Source organism: Seriola aureovittata, chromosome 2 (assembly GCF_021018895.1).
Source record: "Seriola aureovittata isolate HTS-2021-v1 ecotype China chromosome 2, ASM2101889v1, whole genome shotgun sequence".
In the NCBI taxonomy this organism is placed as follows: Eukaryota; Metazoa; Chordata; class Actinopteri; order Carangiformes; family Carangidae; genus Seriola; species Seriola aureovittata.
In genome coordinates, this window is record NC_079365.1 from 23,196,155 (window position 1) to 23,218,003 (window position 21,849).

The following is a 21,849-nucleotide window of genomic DNA, read 5'->3' on the forward strand; positions in this document are numbered from 1 at the left end:
CCTCTCTCTTCCTTCTTATTTGTGTGTCCAGTAAATTCAGAAATGCCACATAAAAAAAAAAATAAAAATTCAAAGCACATTTCAACACTTTGGAAAGTCGTCAGATCGTGGCCTTGCAGAACAGCATTTCACTCAGTCCAAAGACACGATTTGTCAGACAATAATTGAATAATTGAATATTTTTGATATATTCAAAAGGAAAGTAAAAGTGCTAATTTTTCACATTTATTCAATTTATAACAATAATGATTGTGAGAGCTCTATTAAAGCTAACACATTGTGCTGAATGTTATTCAGCTCAATATGATTCACTTGTAGTCTTAAAGTAATTGCTGTCTACATAGCTGGAGCATTAGTCACAAAACACTTAAACATTACGATGATATATGTTTAACCCTGAAAGAAAGAGGAAGAGTCATAATCGGCACTGAGTGCAACACATGACTCAGTTCACACGACTCCTGCAATAGTCTAATATCTATACATGTCTGTTTATGTCTGTGTCTGCAGTATTTCCATAGCCATTAACTATATGGGATCGGTTCCTAGTAATGAAAGGGGAAATGAAAAAGGAGCAGAACTGCAGGATAATGACACAGAAATAACACTTCACTCTCTCGCCCCGCAGCAACTTATCTGTCATCCCATTCATTCATGTCTTTGATGAAACATTCATTGATTCCTTTTTTTATACATCAAGCAGACAGGTGGCAAAGAAAGATATTTAGTCACGGTGGGATCGCTATGAATAGGTAAACTGATGCTTGATATTTTGCTGGAGGTTACACCTCAATTGGGGTGTTATTTCTGACTCCTCTAGAGCACTCACAACATAGGGCTTCATGCATTATGTTAAGTCATGTGGATGTTTAATCAGCATTTCCTTTATGCCTATAAATGAACTTGTCTGTTAATGTTTATAGAAACAAATCAGTTATCTCGGCTCACAGAATTAATTCCCTATTATACCCACACATAGCCAACACAGGTGTTATTGTGTACCTGCATCATTTTGTCCAACAAAAGCCGCAGAACAGGTGCATGGATCGTTCTAATCCACGCTGCTCTCCCTCCACCTGCTGTGATAATTAATGAGGTGTTTTAATACACAGTGAAAAAGCTCCTTCTCTTTGCAAGTTGTCGAGTAGCTGTAGAAATTAGCAGCGGACGCAATGGGGTCATTGTGGATCTGAGGTTGATGTTCCTACTTTCCATTGCATTATTGGATTTTAAAGTCTTGCCGTACTTGAGTACATGCAGATAACGGTTGATGGATATTGAACGCTCTCTCTTGCTGAAATTCGACGGAGTGAAATGTGTTAATCAGTGAAACTTCATTTGTAAATTAGCCTTACTTGCTATGGTGGGCTATAATAGCATTGATTCATACATTTAGAGGACTGTTAATTCCAAAGGATGACAAGTAGCTGGATCCTGTGGATGCAGAAATAAATCACAAATATGAAGAGCTGTTTGTCTTTGTTTCCGTAAAAGCACAAAATGTGTAAGAGTACGTAGTAGAGTAGTTTACCCGAACCTTATCTAATTTGAAACGAACATACAGAATAACCTGATTGGACTGTAACCATTTATCTTTGCACCTCTGTGTGTAGTGAACCTTGGCTTCTCTTACCCTTTGGAGAAGTTTTTTATTATAGATCTTATAACAATATCTTGTATGTGTGTGTGCAGTACACTAATTAAAAACTAAGGTTGTACATGTAGGAGTAGTCATTAGTCATCTTTTAACAGTAGATTGCACCAGTGTGAGAGTTCAGAATTTTTCCAACAAGGGCCATTTATTATCAGACTTGATAATAACTGAATGTAAAAAAAAAAAATTAAATTAAATAAATTAAACATTTACTTCAAGTGCTCAAGTCTGGTTTCCCTCTAATGAAACATCTAATTAAATTTAATGAAACTCTATTGAAATAAATAATGGCTGTTGATGTGTTTCAACCTCTACTGAAAAATGAACAAACAAATTTAGAAAGTTTTAAAGAGAAGCCCTTGATCTGTGCTGAAAGAGCACTGCAGGTAGATGGGGCCACAGAGCAATTCAAGGCCCACAGGTAGGAGCACAAGGTTGGTTAGGAGGAACTGTCATTAACGTTTTTTTTTCTAATCCATACTGACAACAATCAGCTCTGCCTTTGAGCAAGGGTACCCAGCCCCATGTGGATGTGTACCAGCCAGCTCTGATGGCAAGCATTAGAAAGTTTTTTAGAGTTGGCTATAAATACTGTGATACAACCCAGCAGCACAACACAGCTTGTAGTATAATGATGTTGCATCTGTCCTGGCAAACATAACCTCAGCAACAAAGGGGCCCACACAGGCAGCCTCCATCTATCAAATAAAGTCGCTGAAATAAAGGTTCAATTGAACGAAACAAAGAAAAATGCCCGTTTAAAAGTAAATCTCTCCACTCATAAATAAATGTGCAGCGTTCATTAGAGCTTAATATTTAAGTTTGTTATGTGTCTGTTCATTTGAATTGAACTTGACAGCATTGTTAGTTGAAGTGTTGAGGAAACAAGACATATTGTCACACTAAAAGTGAATAATTTTTCATACAAAAGGGTCGCGTATTGTAAAGCTGCATTGTGGTCCAGGGATTATAGAATCAGTCCCTATTGTGAATGTAAAAATATAATTTGGAGCTATTCCTCAAGAGCATGGCCTTATCCTCACTTGTTTATACTCATTATTGCTGTTTACCCACTGGAAGCATCAGCCCTGGAGGTGGCACCATATCAAAGCAAGCCCCAACCATCTCCAGACAAAAGCCTCGCACAATACAGTGAAACGCAGAGTTTACAATAATGACTCTTTGATTTTTTGGCAAATTGAATTCAAATGACCAAAGGTCGCAGAAGAAGATGTGGATTCAATGTTGTTTTCTTCAGAAACAAAAACAAGAAGGCGTATCTGCTCCAAAATATCAACACCACAGGCAGCGACTACACAACCTTATTTCAATGCTAATATCTGGAGGTTATGTGCTGAAATGGGAGCATGAATTCCCTGTCAGGAGATCAGGCAGCCGGAGGTGTTGATAGACTCATGAAATGGTGAGGAAATTCCTGCAATATTCAGGAAAAACCCTTTAAGTGGCAGCACCTGTTACTATGGGACTGACACAGCAGATGAGCCAGTTTAAAAATCAGCTCTTAAAGCTGCACCCATCAATACCTTTATATTCACAATGAAAAAAAAAATATTACAACACAGAAGGTGTTGTAATATTTTTACTCATGCTGCACTTCCTCTCAGCTCTGCGGAGCATGTCAGGTTTTTTCAGCTCAGTGTTTTGGTTTTTCCGTTTGCAAATGGTTGGTTCACTCTCACCACTCTCATCAAGCCAATTTGCAAAATATGCTTCTATTTTGAGTGAAAAAGCTCTGTTGAACACATTGTGCGCTACCTGTTCATGTCACCATGTTGGCTGATAGACAAAGTCAGTAACTGGCTGGTGAGCATAGTGAAGCATTTAGCAGCTAAAGAACCAGATATGGTCCTCATGAGTTGGAGACAGAGCTAAAAAAAAAAGAGAGGCAATGTTGGACTTAATATGTCGGTGTTGTGTCTGCAGCTTCCTGTGCTGCCCCCTAATGGCCACTAAGTAGTTCACTTAAAAGATGTGCGTTGTTTGTTTTTGTTTTTCTGCAAGCAATCAGCAAAAATTATGTTTAGTAAAATATATCTATCCATCTCTTGTTCCTTCTTTTAGCTCTCCTCTCGATCTGTTCTCTATTTCAATACTGCTTGTTCTTTCGAAGGTCTACTTCAAGCGCGATGGGGAGCTGATAGAGGTGATCTCCTATACTCAACCCTCCGCCGGCGAGCAGGGAGGCGGCTCAGCGGGAGTGAGGGGAGCTAGGCCGCTCATCAGCAGGGACCTCGATGACACTAAGCTTCAGCGGTCCCTCTCGCTTCTGGACCCGGAGGGGCGGTCAGCCCGTCTATACACAGAGAGCCCCCAGCGTGTCCACACTCAGGGCCAGCAGGCCTACGAGCCCAGCCCTGCGACAGAGGTCATCCCAGAGACAGTGGTGAGCCGGGAGTTCCCCCGCTGGGTGCACAGCACGGACCCTCTCTACTACTTCAGCCACACTCATCTCCCCCAGAGCGACGGCTCTGTGGTGGTGCAGGCCCGACTCACCTGGACCCTCAACCCTCAGCTGGATAATGACGCCTTGTTCAGCTGCGAAGTCAAGCATCCAGCGCTGTCCATGCCCATGCAGACAGAGGTCACTCTGGGTGAGTAGGTTCCGCACTAACTCATTGCTTTTGCAATTTATTCTCATTCCTCTACCACCCTTTCTCTCATCTGTCCTCTATTCCTCCTACCAACGCACCCAAAACACTCCACCTAGACGCTCAAACACCCTTGTCTCATTTCTTCTCCCTTTTAATCTCCTGCTGTCTCCTTGTATCCCCTTGCCGCACTTGGAAACCGACTGGGCCCCCTTATGTCTCCCTTGCAAATGTACTCAGAACAACACTGATTTTCATTTGATGCCGCTTAATTGTGTTACAGCTGAGCAGATTGCGAGTTTAGTGGCGAATGCAAAACTACGAAGTGACTGACAGGGCAATTCATCGAGCTGTCTGTTGCTAGATTGAGTTAACTCAGTACTGTTATTGAAAAAGTCAACCTGAATTAGAGAAGTCAAATGAGAATTTAGACATGCTGACCAATGTTATGTCATTGGAAAGACGATCTCAGAGATGCTGCCCTTCTTCGAACTTCAATTAGCACCTGCCTTAAGCTCCTCAGTCTCGCACTTTAGTCTTTTAAAGAGAAATATAGCCTCTAAATTTCATCACTTAATTTCAAGGAGAGAAACACTATGGCAGTGTTTGTTTCTTTTTTTGTTCATCAGCAAACTTGTATCAAAGCAGAAGAAGTAGTGATGCAGATACCGAATTCAGAAAATAGGAGTCGTACTTAAAGGGAAAAGTTAGCATTAAGTTTTAATAGTGTGTGATCCAAAAGAGACACATACACTCTCAGAGTTTTTTTGTTTTTTTTTTAATCTAAAAACAAAGATGGCTTCCAGCGCATCCAATTAACACTTCAAAGGCAATAAGTTGGCATGGTCCTCCTGGAGACAAGCCACGCAATCCTGACACGATAAACAGAGGCATTATCTTCCATGAGATGCAAGCGATGGTTGAAGGCAGGAAGAGATTGTGAGTGAGGAGGCTGTGGCAGGTACATGTTTGCTTGCTGCATAGTGTCTCACCGTCACTATTTTATCTCCCATTGCCACCTTTCAATTAATTAAAAGTGTCCCTCTTGCTATGCTGGTGAGCGGCTGCAGTCACGCCAAGCCAACGTATAAAAACTGTCTTTATTGTCTAGAAGTGGAAAGTCTTTAATGGGATTAAAAAAATAATTGGCAAGTAGGTATTAGAAATCTCACGCAAACAATGCCTCAGCTGTGGTCCGTTTTAAGATAAGTGATGATATGACATGCATAATCCGAAAGACAATCGGTACATTTTATTGATGTAAGTCACTACTGCACAGTAAAACTTCCAAGTAGCAACTTGGAAGCAAGTAGCAACTTGGAAGTTTTGGAAATGAAATGACTAGGATTTGAAGTTAAATAATTGGATAGACAGAGGCAAAAAATCCTGTGGCACCAGGTTGAACTATCGATTACTCCAGCTTTCTTTTGATGGTGCACTCACAGATTGTTGCTTGAGAAAGAGAAGAAAAAAGAAAACAACTTTTGGTTTTTGGGTTAATTTCAGTTCTTCACTTTTTGTTTGCCAAGAAAGACTTCCTGCCAAAATCTATATACATATCTGGGTAAATAGGGTGAATCTACAGGGTCTCAATTAGTGTGGAAGGGACACTCCTTTCTGTTGTACCTTTTTTATCAATCGGTTTTCAGTTCACACTTACATGAAGAGAGTGTTTTTCCAGATCGAAATCTTGTGCAGGATATAGCTCAAAGGACAAGGCTGGCATCATTTTGTAGGAAAACACCAAAGCCCCACCCTTTCTGCGCAGCCCCCAGCCTGATGTTTACTACTGAAGATGTAAAGCTTCAAAAAATAGTGCACAAATATATAGTTTCAATTTTATAGGCTAGTTTTTTTAAGCACCTGCTCACAGTGGTTTTAAGCAAACATTACTCAACAACATAAACAAGATAAATAGTGGATTTTCAGCTGTGTATTTATACACATGTGGTGCACTCTTGACTATTTATGCTAGCAGAAGAACCCACAGTATGTGGGAGTGACTTAAAATAAATTACAGTGACAATGTTCAAAATAATAACACGGTACTATTGTGTGGCTCTTTGATGTGTTTTTAATAGTGGAAAAACAATGGAGGTCTATTGCAAAGAGTTACTGTGACTTATTTCACACTGCTTGTTTGTAGAATCAATTTATTGTTAGGTTTAATCTTTTCATTCGATTAGTTAACGTTAAGAGAAATATAAGCTTTCGCCAGCCATTTGCTTTAAATCATATCCAAGCAGAGGAGAAGATCCTGTGTCTTAAGCCCTTATTTAAAAAAACAATTGTTGCAATTGATTTTGTCCCTTTTTTATTTATTTTTTTTGTCAAATCGGAATATGTCATACCGGAAAATTGTACTTTAGTATGTAATAACTGTCACCGTCATATCCCAAGTGGATGGAAATGAAGTGCATCACATACAAGACGCAGACATCAGCATCAGTTGAAGCTATAATGGCACGAGCTGTCTCCTGCAGACAAAATGTTGCACTGAGGACTCTAACAGCTCTTTGCGTCTTTCACATGTTGATGATAAACAGATGACACACCCTGCAGGGAATGGGTCTTGTGAAACTCTTGTTAAATGTCAAAGGTGCTAATATTTTGACAAGCCTTCCTCTCTGTGTTTTGAAGTCATTAATTTATCACCAGCTTTGTTCTTTTAAAGAGATGGAAGGAGCATCTCCAGACATCTAAAAGAAAAACAGAAAATGTGCATTTGTTGATTCTAATTAGCACATTTATGTTATGCAGACATAAATCCATAATTGCACCCAGGCTCTGTCTTACTGTATACATAAACACACGCTCTCCTGCTTCTCTCAGGTGTGTTTGGTCAGGAAATGAAAAGGAGGTCTTTGCAGTACCCATAAGTAATAAATCTTTCAGAGATTTAATATTGCCACATGAGACACAGCGACAGTCTGACAATCGACCAATGTTGTATTACACTTTGTGAATATTCATGGATGGCTTCGTGCTCCCCATACAAATGAACCTGAAGCCGGCGCCAGACCTTGGGAGTGTAGAGAAAGTGCTACACCTCTATGAGATCATGAGGCCGGTCTATTCTGCACTCCTGGACTGAATTCATGAACATAGCGCATCTTAATAATTAAAAGAAGTTCTTTGCTCTGGATTCAGATGAGCCAAGGTGTTTATTATTCAACACTATCGGACAAGTGGTGCGATTCACATTTCATACACTGTACAGCGTTGAGAAGAGATCCAGGCTTCCTCACATCTCCCAGACATTGCTTTGCCAGACTGCGATAATCAAAGAGCAGATGCTCAGTTTCAGGAGGGCGGCTGTGATCTCTGAGTATGCATGTGTGTGTATTTTGGGGCGGATTTTGTGTGCACGCATATACGTGTATGGTTATTTGTATGTAAATGCCTGTGTGTCTTTGTCTGTTTGCTCGTGCAAATATGGATTTGTTGTGTGTACCTAGCATGTTGTTTGCATCTGTGTTCACCTGCAGTTCAGCTCCACATTCTTCAACCTGTCGCATTTCGCTGCTTTGGTTCACCTAGTCCAGCGTGTTAGTGCCAGATTCTCCACTACTGAGCGATCCAGGAATCAGTCAGGCCTTTTAAATTCAGTCGCATGCCTGTCCGGCTTCTCCGCTTCAACAGAACAAGTCACCCAGCTAATGTGACAGGTTCCCTTCAACTGCTTAAAGTCTGTTGTGGAGCTGGGCAGACCTGTTGATGTCTTGGCTTGGTATGAAAGCACACCTGATGCAGCGTGCGCAGTTGTTTTTCTCGAGGGCATGTTGTATTCTCTGACCCATCCTGAAGTGATAACAGCTCGCTCTTGCAAACTGAAGAAGTTGGGTCCTAGGTGACAGTCTCATGGGACCGTGGCTCATTTCCCCTGCGAGGCCCTCCTCCTCCTCAGAGAGAGGCTGTGTTATGTCCATCACACTGCATGCTGCCCTAATCAAAGGTGGTGACGTAGGACACCAACTGTCACTGTTGGAGCAAATCCCAGAAATCAGCCATCATCTTCCCCAGCCATATGCCTCGCAAGCTCTATGTGACGCCATGACACCAGTATTTAAAAATACTCTTCCGTTAGTGTGTGGGTGGTGGAAAGATGCTTCACGCTGCGATGCCAAAACTAGCCTGTGAAATGCCATCCATCTTCGCATGAGATGGAACATTTAGCCATGTCAAACTGCTCACATCATGTCTGTGGTTGGGTTGCCAGTATAAATACATGGATGTTTTCCTTTAATCTCAAAAAAGAAAAGTTACTCCAAGATTTTTTTCTTGGACTTTGCGCCAGTTTCTACTTCTATGCACTGATTTTCTGGACAAATTAATCCGTTTATACCGAATGAGAAGCCTGGCTAGTGGTGGTGAAAGTCTTTTTAAATTTGAATATATGCTCTTCCCTCCCTTTGTGTCTCTCCAATTCTCTCCAACCATTTCATGCAATTCAAATCTGTTTTATATAAAGATCCCAAGATGTGATTTACAGCACATGGGCAATGCCACATGCTCAATCCTATTTACAGATGTGACTGTGTAAGTCTTAATCCATTAGTCTTATGCAGGCTTGTAGTCAATGGCTGCCTAAGAAAAGGCCGTGCTCCATTAGCCACAGTGGACAGTTTGTCGCCAGATTAATAGCTAAAAAACTGAGGTCATTTGTCTGTTTATTTATTTATCCTTTAGTTTAACTCATCAATGAAAACAAGCAACCAGTGTAAATTATTTATAAATGAACTAAAGAACTCCTGGGGTTGGACTTGTACAGGCGTTATTGATAGGTCGCCCTTAGCTTGAGTCTCATTGCATGCGCTGCTCAGCCCATTTGTCTAACATATGGAAGTGCGCAGCATGTGAAGCAGTTATCTTTTAGAGGAATTGTTAATCATCTCAAATCGTGCAGAACCGGCTTATATGGGCCTGATGCAGTACACTGTGCTGTTTAGCCACAATGAGATGACTTACCTTTTTTTATAACATTATGCAAATCACTCATTTTATCTTGACACTACATACACAGGACAATCACCAGCCCCTCACGATCTCAGAATATTACAATCTGCTGCCTGCTCCCTCTCCTGCTTGCACCCCATTGTTTTAGAGGGTCCAAATGAAAGCCATCTGGGGGCTGCTGTCCACACCAAGACAAGGGAATTAGCTCTCTGAGTGCCCCTTATCTCACTGCCTCCACACTCCACCCGATGCACTCCCATTCTCCTCTAGTAATGAGTATCTACCCAATTTAGTTCCTTTTCTCTCCAAGGGGGAATAAATCCAGCACAGTGCTTTGGATGAAAGAACCTGCAGGTCCCTCGCCTCTTGCCCCGTGACCTTAATTGACAGGAAATTGTATTTGTCTCTCTCCCTCTGTGACAAAACAGGTGTCCGGCAGGATTTGTTCTCCATGCTCAGTACAATGACCTTTCTCTCTTTGTCTTTTTTTTTTTCTCTTTTCAGCTGCTCCTAAGGGTCCTAAACTCTTGATGTCCCCCAGTAGGGCAAAGGTAGGGGACACGGTGCGCATCACTGTGCAAGGATTCCAGGTAGGATCGCCTGGGGTAAGTGCATGGGGTTTGAAGAAAACGAAAAGCCACGTTTGCTCCAGTTTAGACTGGTGCAAATGTGTACTTAAACCTGTGTGTTTGGTGACCGCTCTGTTGGGCATGGAACGTTTTATATGGGCATACAGCTAATTTTGTCAAACTGTAACATTTTGGTTTCTATGGGCTATAAAATACTAAACATTGCACTTTTCAGGCTACTCAGTCAAGCCTCAGGCAATGAAATTTTAAACTAAAACAAATAATCAAAGTCAATTTATTTACAAATGGTCTGATCTGAAGTCTATCAAATCTATCTGATGTCCATGTCCATCATTCTGAAGCCTAGTTTATATTTCTTCATTGAATCAACGCTGTAGCTTCGTACCCTTCGCCTCAATCAACGCACCATCTCGTCCGATGTCTTCTCTCTTTTCTGCGTTGCAGTCATTTCAGTAAAAGTAGCTATTGTTCAACATTTGATCCACTCAGTTTCAGTAGCCATTGTTTGAAGTACACACACATTGGCATAGGAACCCCGCCGCCAACTAGTGTTTTTGGCGGTTGCAAAACACAGACACAACGGCGAAGGCAACTTGCGTAGCCTACAGCGTAGATTTATGTGTCGATCCTACAGAAGTATAAACCGGGCTTTAGTCAACAGGCTGGCAACTTTGCTATTCAGTGTCATTTTTGCTGCTTTCAGACTTTTTGCTCCATAATCCCAAAGAAGGAGCTGAAAGTAACAGCAAAAAATATTGTCTTTGTGTCACTGTCATCCCCTGACAAAAAACAGCCGTATCCCCAGAGTGAACTGCCTGTGGACAGTCCTGATCTGTTTGACAGGGATGACACATTGAAGCCAGGCAGCTGGAGCCAGTCAGGTGGAGAGGATAGGACTAATCCTGATATAGCGACATGCTAATGGCCCATAGCAGGAATCACCTGTGTTTTTCTTGGTCACTGCTTCAGGAATCTCTGTCATGAGTCAGATTTGTTATTTGATTTTATATTCGAAATATTTCCATGTAAAATGAATGTGTGCAGTATCTGTGCACCAAACTGCACAGATACTGCCATGTGTCCATGTCTGCTCCAATGACCTTGAGTTGCTTTTTTTTTTTTTTTTTAAGGTTTTCTTTGAACAGTGTAAAGACTGGTTTTTATAAACAGGCTTGAGTGTGGCACACAGCCAGACGGAGCCTTCGGGAGCACAGGCATCAGTGGAGATTGATCAGAAAGTAAATTTCCCTTATCCTTCACTGGGCCTGGGCTTTAGGGTTTCACAAGTAGATAAGATTGTGTGTCAAGACTGATAATTTTGCCTCCCGCCTTTCTGATACAATAAGATGCCAGTTTCCCCTCCTGGTTTATTGTCTGAGGAATTTATTAAGGACAATCATCCTACAGTTTGGATTGTATTTTGTATTCCCTTTTTTAGTTGCCTTATGTATGAGATTAAATTGGGCAATGATGGTTTCAGCGGCACAGTGCACAGATCTCTTTAATTTGGACTTCAAAGGCTCTTGGGGCTGTGTGACAGGAAGGTCTCACTTAAACCCTTTTAGTGTTTGTTTGTTTTTTTGTTTTTTAATCTTAATGTGACCTTTTCCCATGAGCCCGTCCCAATCTACTAACTAATTTAACCTCTGTCATGATTTAAACACAGAGGCTGGAGAACTCATTCAGTAACGGTAACATTTATGTAAAAAAGATTTCACAGCACAATTCACAGCAGCTTCATCACAGTTACAAGCTAGAACATTAATGACTTTCACTTTATCAAACTATTTCAGTGGGTCACTTCAAGCTGTTAAGGGCACTCTCATGCCAAGCATGTGTTATCTGAACTCTGAAGTGTTTGGTTTGTTTGCATATGATAATGATATCATTTGAACAAAATGTGCAGTTTTGAGTCAGTGGGGAGGGATGTTGACAGTGAGCAGTCCCCTGTGTTTGAAAAACCATGAAGCAAGGGTAAACCGAGGTGTGGACTGATTTTTATTCAGCTCTTCCTTCATGGACTATAAACTGTTATGAACAGTATTTTGGCTGAAGTTACACCAGGTGAATTTTTTGGCTCTGATTTGATTCACCTCACTCAAATAAACAAGCTATCTCTGAGCTCACTCACCTCTGCAACCAAGTTGAGTGAACCAAACTGAACCAAAATGAGAAGTAAACTTTTACAATAGTTACAGCACATGGAGGACCTTGATTTTACTCCAAGTGTATTCTTTACTGTGTTTGTCACAAAAGATGAGGTCAGACCTCCGATCTCAAATTACTCATTTCTTTGCGAATAGATAAATCCCTCTATCTTGTCGTGTCAAGTACCTCTGATGTCCCAATGACACATGCTCTCTCCTTTGACATGAGGCTAGAGTGCTGCAAACCCCTTTTTTTGCACTGAAAGCCTTGCTCTGCTGAATTGTATTCCAGGGGATTTTATTCCAGAAGTATATCAAATGGATGGCGGAGGAGATAAACTGTGTGTGTGTGCCTGTAGACTGCATATGTGTATGTGGTGCAGTGTGTGTTTCAAGGAAGGATTGCGGTGCATGGAGGAAGAAGCAAAACCTTGTAGCTCAGAGGGGGAATCGTACAAGGGATTCGTCCTCTTATTGTGTCCTCGTATTATCTATGAACATGTCAACCCACTGGTATGAATGAAATGCTGCTTCATGGATGGTTATATTTTTAAATTGGAAATGAGGGGATTGCTCTCTGGAGGGCTCAAAAATGTGAGGGGGGGGGGAAACTGTTGTAAAGTGAAGTGTTGATTATTAATGCATGTTGTTAACTTGCTGTTGCATTAGGGGAAAAAATTGGAGCTTGTATTATTCATGTATCCTTTGCTCTTAATCTCTTGGCTGAGACTCACAGACTGTCTCTGCACCACTCTCTTTCTCACCCCCACTTTCCCTCTTTCTCCTCCCCCCCCCCTCCTTTCTTTTTCTTTTTCCTCTCCATCCCATCTCGGCGCTGGGTGTTGATAGAATGAGGTGTTCCCAGAGCCTCTTTTCACCTGGACGCGGGTGGGGGGCCGCCTGCTAGATGGCAGCACCGAGCGAGAGGGGAAGGAGCTGATTCTGGAGAGAGTGCCCGCCGAGCTCAACGGCTCCATGTATCGCTGCACGGCCCAGAATCCTCTGGGTTCCACGGATACGCACACTCGCCTCATAGTCTTCGGTATGTACGCTCAGCTCCCCGACATGCTCATCGCCCCGTTCTGGAGTGGCCACTACACTTGCAGTTAAACTGAAATTGGATTCAAGTTTGATTAATTATTTAGAAGATGATGAATATGAAACATTTTTTTTTTTTTGACTGTTCAACTTGGCTCCGCAAGAATTATCTGAAACACTTATACAATTACACAGTTAAATGTCACAGAAAATTATATAATTCTACAAAATTCATTTCATGTATCTACAGTATCTCTGGAAAATACTTAAGAGATTTATGTGACCGCTTTTAGGTATGAATCATTAATGCAGCTAAGTGTGTGATTAATAAGAGATTGTATCTCTAATTGGCTCAACAACACATTCCTTTTAAGGCTGCACTTAGTGAGGATAACTATTCTCTCGCAAGGGATTCAGTGACTATTCCATCAATGGCACGTCTTGTGCTCTCTCACTTAAACACCAACCGCCAGCGGAGGCATCAAAGGCCCATGATGGAATCAAAGGACCTTTGTTGTTGACAGTGTTAGAAAAGCACTTTGTTCAATGGCCAAACCAAAGTAACATGTTCACTGGAACCTGGAAGGTGTTCATTTACTGGTGTTGATGTGGGAGCTGGATTGCTTACAGGCTCTGTTATGTCTGTGTGTGCTGCTCCTCTGGATCTGTTTACCCTGGACACTCGTGGAAGAACTGGGATCTGCTGTTCTGGGCTTCTTCAGAGATCTCTATCGGTGAAGGGTGTTTTAATTAAATGAGTAGTGCTACAGTTAAATTGGTGTTGGCCGCTTCTCCATAAAAGTCACAGTGGCAATCACTTCCAACACGACTTCAGTCTGATGTAAATGATTTTGCATTGACCGAGAGGCTACAGCACACACACTGTTAAATATGCAGAAATTATTTGTATAAATATGTGTCTTGTCTCTATCTAATGAATTATGAGATTGAAGAACATAAGATTAGTGGTTCCCAACCTTTTTCAGCTTGAAAATCTGTTTGAAAATGTCAGCTGCCCACATCCATAATAATACGGAGGCCAAATAATGCCTTCTTAGAGCTTTTTTTTACTTTAATGCTAACGATCGAACATTCAGGATTGATCTGAAAGCAAGGGAGGCTCAATTTTTCTTTTTTGTTGTTTTGTCGATTCACCATCTGTTTCTTGACTCTCTTTCCTTTTAATCTTGTTGCTAACCAGCTGTCTATTTTAATGCTCCAGTTTTTGCCATGGATATAATTGTTTAGCCACACAATCAGACTGAGATAGCACACAAGTATAAGTTCTTGTCATTGGCTTATCACAGTGATAGACCTTAATATGAGTAAAGAAAAAAAAAACAATGAAAGGAGTTCTTCATTTTTTATGTTTTTAAAGGTCCTTTCATTTTTATTATACATATACAGATTATTTATTTTTATTTATATTTTTTTTAATTACGTCTTTTCACCAAAGGTGGACTGTTTCGCAAATGATTTGTCGGCCCACTTGCAATACCTTCGCGGGCCACCAGGTTGGGAAGCCCTGAATTAGAGGATCCACTAGTAATAAGCGGGGGGGGGGGGTGAGCCTCTCTCTGCACTCGCAGTGGTCTTTGATTGAGTACAAAATAAGTTTTAAAATCCATAATTGATGCAGACTGTGAGAGAACAGAACACTTCTTCCTTGATGTTATAATTTTCCACCATTGTCCCTCAGCAGTGCTACCAATCCTTCCTGCATACCAGATCTAAAATATTGTACAAGCGTTGCAGCTCTATCCATAATGGCTCTGTCATGTTTGAATAGAGTAATAACGGAACATTCACCTGACAGAGAACTATGTCTGAAAGCCCAGAGGACATTACTATAGATAGACAAAGCCAGCAGTGGTACACATTCCTTGTCTAAAGAGACACTTGACACTTACACCCTACAGAAGTCAAGTCACGCAAGAGAGAATTTTTTTTTTTTTTTATATAAATGCAGAAATATGTGTGGTGTGCACACGTATGCACTTCAGCCCTGGAGCGCCCTATTAACGTAAATCAGGTCGACACCATTTTCATACTTCATCGACTCTGAAACAAAGGATATTGTATCCATCTTTTCTTTTCTTTTCTTTTTTTTTTTTTTAAATCCTCCTGCCTGAAACACTTCTGTGAACAGGATTTAATAAAGTATGTCACAAATGTACAAAGTACTGGGCGGGTCTAATAAGAAGCCACTTTAAGGGGAAAGTGCCACTTTAGGGAGGCGTTACCTTGGGAGGCGTTTTGGTAGGAAGAGCACTAATGTCTATTTAACACCCTGATGCACCCTCAGGTGTCATCGGCTACGTGCCTACTATGGCCCATCTGTCTGCTTGTCTCCTTGTAGATTGCTTCCACTCACGCTTAGGGGAAGTAAATGGTGATTAAGTGACCTTGGCACCGTCCCCTGTGGCCTTGAGATGAGACACTTCTCTCTCTGCCGAGGGCGAGGAGATAGAAGTATTTGGGGGCTCTGCTCACTTGGCAAAGTCTTCAATATACATCATCAGGAATAATAGAGTATAATGACAGCTTGGTATAGAGACACACTGTCGACGAGCAGCGCTCACGTCTTGATGATGTACATCTTTAGCCACCCTCAGTGATAATACCCTCTGAGATTACTGCGAAGTGAGTCAGCACTGAGGAGCCGGGCAGTGACACACACAGGCAGACACCCAAACTGCACACACATGCAGAAACAACAAAAGATATGTATGCTTATGCAAATTTCCAAGGGCAGGCAGACACAAGTGTGCATATGCAAAGTGCACACACTAATTTCTCTGTGTTCTCCGAGGAGCTGCTATGGTAATGGTTGCAGTGAGACCAGAGGGACCGGCAAGTTTCACACTGTGCTGCATATGTAGCTTCCACCTTTTCATATGTCAAGTCTACCATCCAAAAATAGCTCACAAAGTGGAATTCAGGGGTTCTGCTAATTCTCCTGCAAGCTCGCCTGCTTCTTCTATTGCAATTACTTTATGCCTCCTGAGAACTGTGGAAATACATTGTTAGAGTGTATTGTGCAGCGTAGACATCGCCACAACTTATTAAAGGTGTAGTCAGTTTTCTCTCCAAACACCTTTCCTCACATTTGTCTGGCCACTGCTGCTGTAGCTGCCCGGTCTCACTGTTGCTAAAAAGTGTCCCGGCTGTTCTGGTGCAGCGCTCTGTGTTCCCACTTCCATTAGCAGGCCCACTCTTTCTCACTGGGGATGTGCCATTTAGCGTGTGCTTCAGGAACTTTGGAGTTCAGCTTCATTAGAAAGCCATAACCTCTGTCAGAGATTACAATTTTTCTCTTTCTCTCTGTCTTTCTTTCTCCTTTTCAGGCTCTTTATCTTCTCATTAATTCCTTCCTTCAGTGAGTCGTTCACTCTCTCAGTAACAAGTACACTGATTGATCGTCTCACTCTTTTTTCCAACAGAAAATCCAAGCATGATGAAAAACACACAGAATCAGAACAGTAAGTATTTCTGCCACAGAAATATACAAATTTGTGTGTGTGTGCGTGTGTTCATTACAATGCATCTCATGATTCCTGCTGTATCACTCGATCATCACATTTCCAGAGACGCTGTATGTAATATGAGAACAAAATGTGACACTGCAGTCTGTTCAGTTAGAGAATTTGTGCAGAAACCTGGCACTGATCAGAGAGGCAAACTCTTTTTTTTTGGGAGGGGGGGAGGGCCTGCGGTTTTAACATTCAACGTATTGACAGGTGGATGTTTCTCATTCTGTCCTGAATGCGTTGCCCCAGATAGACTGCGTGAGAGAGTGATTCAGTCAGGATTCATCTTTGCCGATGTTCAGTAGCAGCGAGCAACAAGCCTCTCCCGGTGACTAACGGAGCCTGTCACTTCTGGTTGAGTGCGAGATTATTGGTGTTTTATATGTGCAGTGGTGGCTCATTTGCGGCTTCTGAGATTATCATATGTAAAGATGAGGAATTGTCAGGAGAAGCCGCAGGGCTGTGACAACAACCTTTCCATCTCTCCCTTTTTTCTGCCACTCCCTCTCTCTTTGTACTTCAATCTTTCTGTCTATTTTCTCTTTCCCTCCTCTCTGACTTTTCATACTTACTTTCCGTCTCCCAGTGCCAACCTCTCTCCCCGTTTCATCCATTTCTGGTAGCTCTTTCCCTTTTTTTGCCACCACCTTATTTCCCTCGCTCTCATTTATTCTGTCTGTCCCCCTTCCATCACATTTATATTTCCTGTTTTCCTCTTCAGCCTGGCTCACAATCTCTGATTTTGATGCAGACTTTCAGGCACTCAAGCTTTATGATCAGTGTAGATTATTCTGCAAAAAAAGATTCAATTCTGGGTAAACAGCCAGTGTCTGGAATCTTGTTAAATGGGCTTCTGGTGTATGAACTGGTCCAAGACTCACATAGTCTGAAATCAGAGTGGGATCCTATGGAAATAGGATCTATAGGATGCTATTAACCATAAGAGGAGACACATTAATAGCTCATGTAGATTAGTTCATATAAGCAAGCCTGCTGGCTCTATGAAGTGCTATAATGTAGCAGCATGTCGAGATCAATCCACAAAAATGTGCGGTTAATAGTTATTAGTGAAAGACTCCTCCATGTTAGTGATGTGCACTAAATGTAGATTGTAACTTCTGTACCGTGAGGCAATAAAACACCTGTATTCTAATAGTTTTTTTGCAGTGGGTTGTTGTTGATGAACTGGAAAATGTATTGGAATGGTATAATTGCATGGTGTATAATCCCTAGTGCCTATGTGTGACGCCCATGTTTGTCCCAGCGTACAGTGAGAACAGCTTTCCAAGCAGATGGCGAGCCGAGCTGTCTTTAAGCTGAACTGGCCTAGTCAGAGGAGATTTAAACAGTCTTGTAGTCTGACATTGGTGTGTCCCCCCCCACCCCAAATTTTTTTGTCCCTCGTCCTCTCTCTCCCCCTCTCAATGTATTGGTCTCTCATCCTTATCGCTCTTGGATTTTTCTCTCCTCTTCCCTCTCTTCCTCTACCATTCTCACCCCAGCTAGTCGTATCTTAGGGATGCAAAACTGAATATGCAAATGCTATGGTAAGTGCAGGAGCAGGTGTGTCACAGCAAGGACAGAATCAGGTCAGCATGGATGCGCTGACATGCCTTGCATGCAAGTCAAATTGGTGTACAACACGGCCCCAACAGGTCACCACACACACACACGTGCCCCTTCGCTTAATGGGTTAGTACCCGACTTCTCGTTCGGTGCGAATGGGAAAGACCACCCCCGTCAGTCAGTCAGAAAACTACGCTTCCCAGTGAGGAGTTATCTTCATTCATCTTTGTCAGATTTCCAATCTCACAGACAACTTGTCAAGCTGCACTGTATGGCAATGAACTGAATTTCAGATGAGTGAAATTGAGGACAAATATGTGACAAGTTTTCTGCCACATTATACTCTACCTGTCGGCCTGAGCTGGTGGTAGTGTCAAAAGTTTGGGGTTTGTCATCTCATTGTGGGAAGCGCATCATCTTGGCTGAGACACGGTTGTGCAATCACAAAGCAAAATTCATTACAACTAAAAAAACGTCCCGACGGATGTAATGCATTCATTGAGTCAAAAATGACAAAACCAAAAGAGCAAATAATCAAGTAAACTGCATTTTCAACATTTTTTTTTTTTTTTTTTTTTTAATATTTTGGCAGACATGGTCGAGCTGTCATTTTGCACAGTGCTATGCAGAATTCTCATTTAAATCGTCTTTCAGAACAGAGGTCAGATCAGAGACGGGAACCAGGTTGGTAGGAGTACAACAGCTGTTACTGGCCACAGCAAAAAAAAAAAAAAAAAAATGTAAATTTAATAAAGACAGCAAACTTGTCTTAAAGCGTCTCTGTAGTCATGTAGACACATACAAAAAGAAAGCCTTGTGTTTTCATCTGGCATTTTAGGTCCAACACACCTGAGGCAGAGTCATCCTTTATTAAAAAGAGCATGTTGCCTCAGAAATCAGTCCCAGTAGTCTAAAAAAAAAAAAAAAAAAAAAATCAGGTTGGCAGAAATGCATTGAGGTCTGAGCCAAAAACAGGCAAACAGATGGCTGGGCGACTTGCATCTATGATTGCAGACTGGAAGGGGACCTCAGACGATGATCTTATGGTTGGATGAGCCCATTACAGAATGAAATGAAGTACTTATTGAGAAGATCCACTTGTTATCTAAGGTTGTATGACTTTCACGAACAGAATTGGAATATGTAATATGTTATATAAAATGTCAGATTATATTGTTCTGTGGAGACTTACATTTATGGGAGTTGCGTGAAACCCTGATAGTTTAATTTAAACAGCCCTGGCAAACATGAATATTTTATTCATGATCCAACTCATAATAACAGAACCAACTTTTCTCAGCGTGCAGGAAACGTTGTATCATCCAGACTCATTGGACTGCATCACCTGACAGCTCTAACCACTGCCAGATCAAATTTTGAATCTAATGAGTCCAGCCACACCCCAATGCGGTCAGGCTCAAATTGTGATTGTGATTGTTGGTATAGCCACAGTGTTGGCACAATCTAGACTAACTGTTGGTTATGTCAGCAAAGCCACACCCACAGTCAGTCACAGCTTTCCTCCCACGGCAGCTCCACTTCCACAGTCCTCTCTGTAACATATCCAAGAGAGAGTAACAGGAAACAATAGCAGCAGAAAGCTGGTGTCTCTGCTGATCTCTCCTCTATAATCTAGTATCCCTGCTGTGGGCCTCAGCACAACAAGTTCAAAACATTAAAAAAGAGAAAGAAGCAGGGTTTCACTCCTCATCGCTCCATTTTTATATCTGAAGATTCTTCAAATATGTGGAAACAATGAACTAAACTGCACCAAAATGCATGTAGGGGCTTGGCTGGAGTTGCTGGTGTAGTGGTAGCACTTCGCTGTATATCATCATTGTGCACTTCAAAGAACCCCACAGAGCATATTTCCCATTAATTAAATTAATGTACTGTATAAAAAGAACGGTTGTGTCGCGACCATTATCCTCTCAGAGCAGGACTGCCATCAAATCACCACACTTGTGGTTCAAGAAACAACACTGGAACAACTTACCACACAGTTTGAATAGATACATTGATACATTGAGGTTAAATACACTCACTATTATAAGTCACTTGTATGTTACAAGTACAGTTAAAGTCTGTCACATTGAAAGATACTATAGTGTAGATCATTAGTAAGAGGTCTGACTATATTTATGTTGTACGTTTTTTTATTATTTTATTTCTTTGTTGTTGACAAATACCAAAATTATGTAACAATACAATATTATTATTCGGCCATGACGAGCACTAGTTTGAGCAAAATATCATAATGCTCATTCAGGAGTAAACAGAGGCATTGTGGGATACGTTACAGCAACCAATGAAATTATGATATCAGGTTATTTCACTAAATCGCATTCATTGCATTACGAGTTTATGAAAAATGGGATTCATGCATCACAACACTGATTTAGAAATGATGCTGCTGATACGATAAATAGAAGACTGAGGGAACGTGTCCATCTGACCGACGGTTTCTTTGTGTGTTTGTAGATGGAGCCTCCCGCACGGACGTGCTCGGACTGACGTGGATGGCATTTGTCCTCACAGTGACAGTGGAACTGACGTGAAACCGCTCATCCAAGACACTCTCGCACACTTGCCCTTCTTACGCAACATCCACATAATCCACACATGCACACAGAAACACACACAAACACACACTTTCCACAATCCTGCAAGCCTTCTCCAGTCATCAACAAGACCCTCCATGCGTCAGTCGATCAGGAAACAGCGCCATCACGGGATGGCGCTCCACTGTTTTTGTAACAAAATAATAACCAAGATAATGATATCAAAAAGAACAACGTGATGAACATGACAGTTACCACCTCCTATATAGCCCCGCCCAGTTACACCTTTTTTTTGTTTCTTGTCCCACGTCTGCCTGTTGATCAATAAAATCAGTTGATTTGAAACAGAAAAGAAAAAAGCATTTGGATTTTATTTGGAGTCAAAATGTCATTGGTGTTGACTGAAATGTGAAAAGTGGAACTGGCTTAGGCTGCGCCACCATATCAACCGCACCCGTCTGTTACGTGTCCTGGGATGCACCTGAATAGGAACATGCTGATAAAACCACGGGGGAATAAACACAGATGCTCCAAGAGAACATTCTTTTTTTATTAATATACAGGTTTTCCCTTTTTTTTCCCTGATGGCTCGGAATGTACAAGAGGATTTAAACGCAGAGAGAAAACTAGAAAAAAAAAAATCTCCTTTTTGAGTGTATTTTGTGTACATCAGTGTAAATATTGAAAATAATTAAAGAGGTTATATGGGATATGGTGAGGAACGGTTGCTGAGATAGCTGGAGTTTATGCTCATCCACCTTTGTTTGTACTTTCATTCAACACTGTTCTGAGATAATTTGTGGCTGAAAGGACGGAATCATTAACAGACTTTCTGTTTCTCATTTGGGCTTTTTATATCTATATGGCAGGTCTCCAAGGCCAGAATTAAAAAAAAAAAAAAAGAAAAAAAAAAAAAGATCTAACATATGTCTGCTGTTTTGGGGTTGTGGTGCATGTGACGTTTGAAGATTATTTCTCCTTTTGGTGTGTTGCAATTGACAGCAGTGCAACTCATTGTCACTGGCCTGTAATCCAGTTATTTACTTGTGACATACTATTTTAAGTGACCTACATTGTGTACGATACGTAACTCTTACCCCACGCATTTACAGTACTTGTAGGATCATTTTAGCCGCCATTTACAGGGAGGTGCTCACCTGAGGCAGCGTGTGTAAACAGGGTTGTTGCATTTGTTTCA

General features: G+C 41.4%; 1 protein-coding gene across 3 annotated transcripts in view; it reads left to right on the forward strand.

Annotated features, from left to right (window-relative positions):
- Positions 1-21,569, forward strand: part of igsf21a (immunoglobin superfamily, member 21a) — a 164,467-nt gene extending 142,898 nt beyond the window's left edge. For 2 of the 3 annotated variants that reach the window (XM_056394614.1, XM_056394631.1), the window contains exons 7-11: positions 3,786-4,266; positions 9,724-9,824; positions 12,806-12,998; positions 16,438-16,476; positions 20,572-21,569. In XM_056394614.1, coding sequence (XP_056250589.1) covers positions 3,786-4,266; positions 9,724-9,824; positions 12,806-12,998; positions 16,438-16,476; positions 20,572-20,648 — 891 coding nt within the window. In that variant the 3' untranslated portion in view covers positions 20,649-21,569. The remainder of the gene's footprint in view (positions 1-3,785; positions 4,267-9,723; positions 9,825-12,805; positions 12,999-16,437; positions 16,477-20,571) is intronic. The other variant, XM_056394621.1, reaches the window with a different exon arrangement.
- Positions 21,570-21,849: the final 280 nt, after the last annotated feature.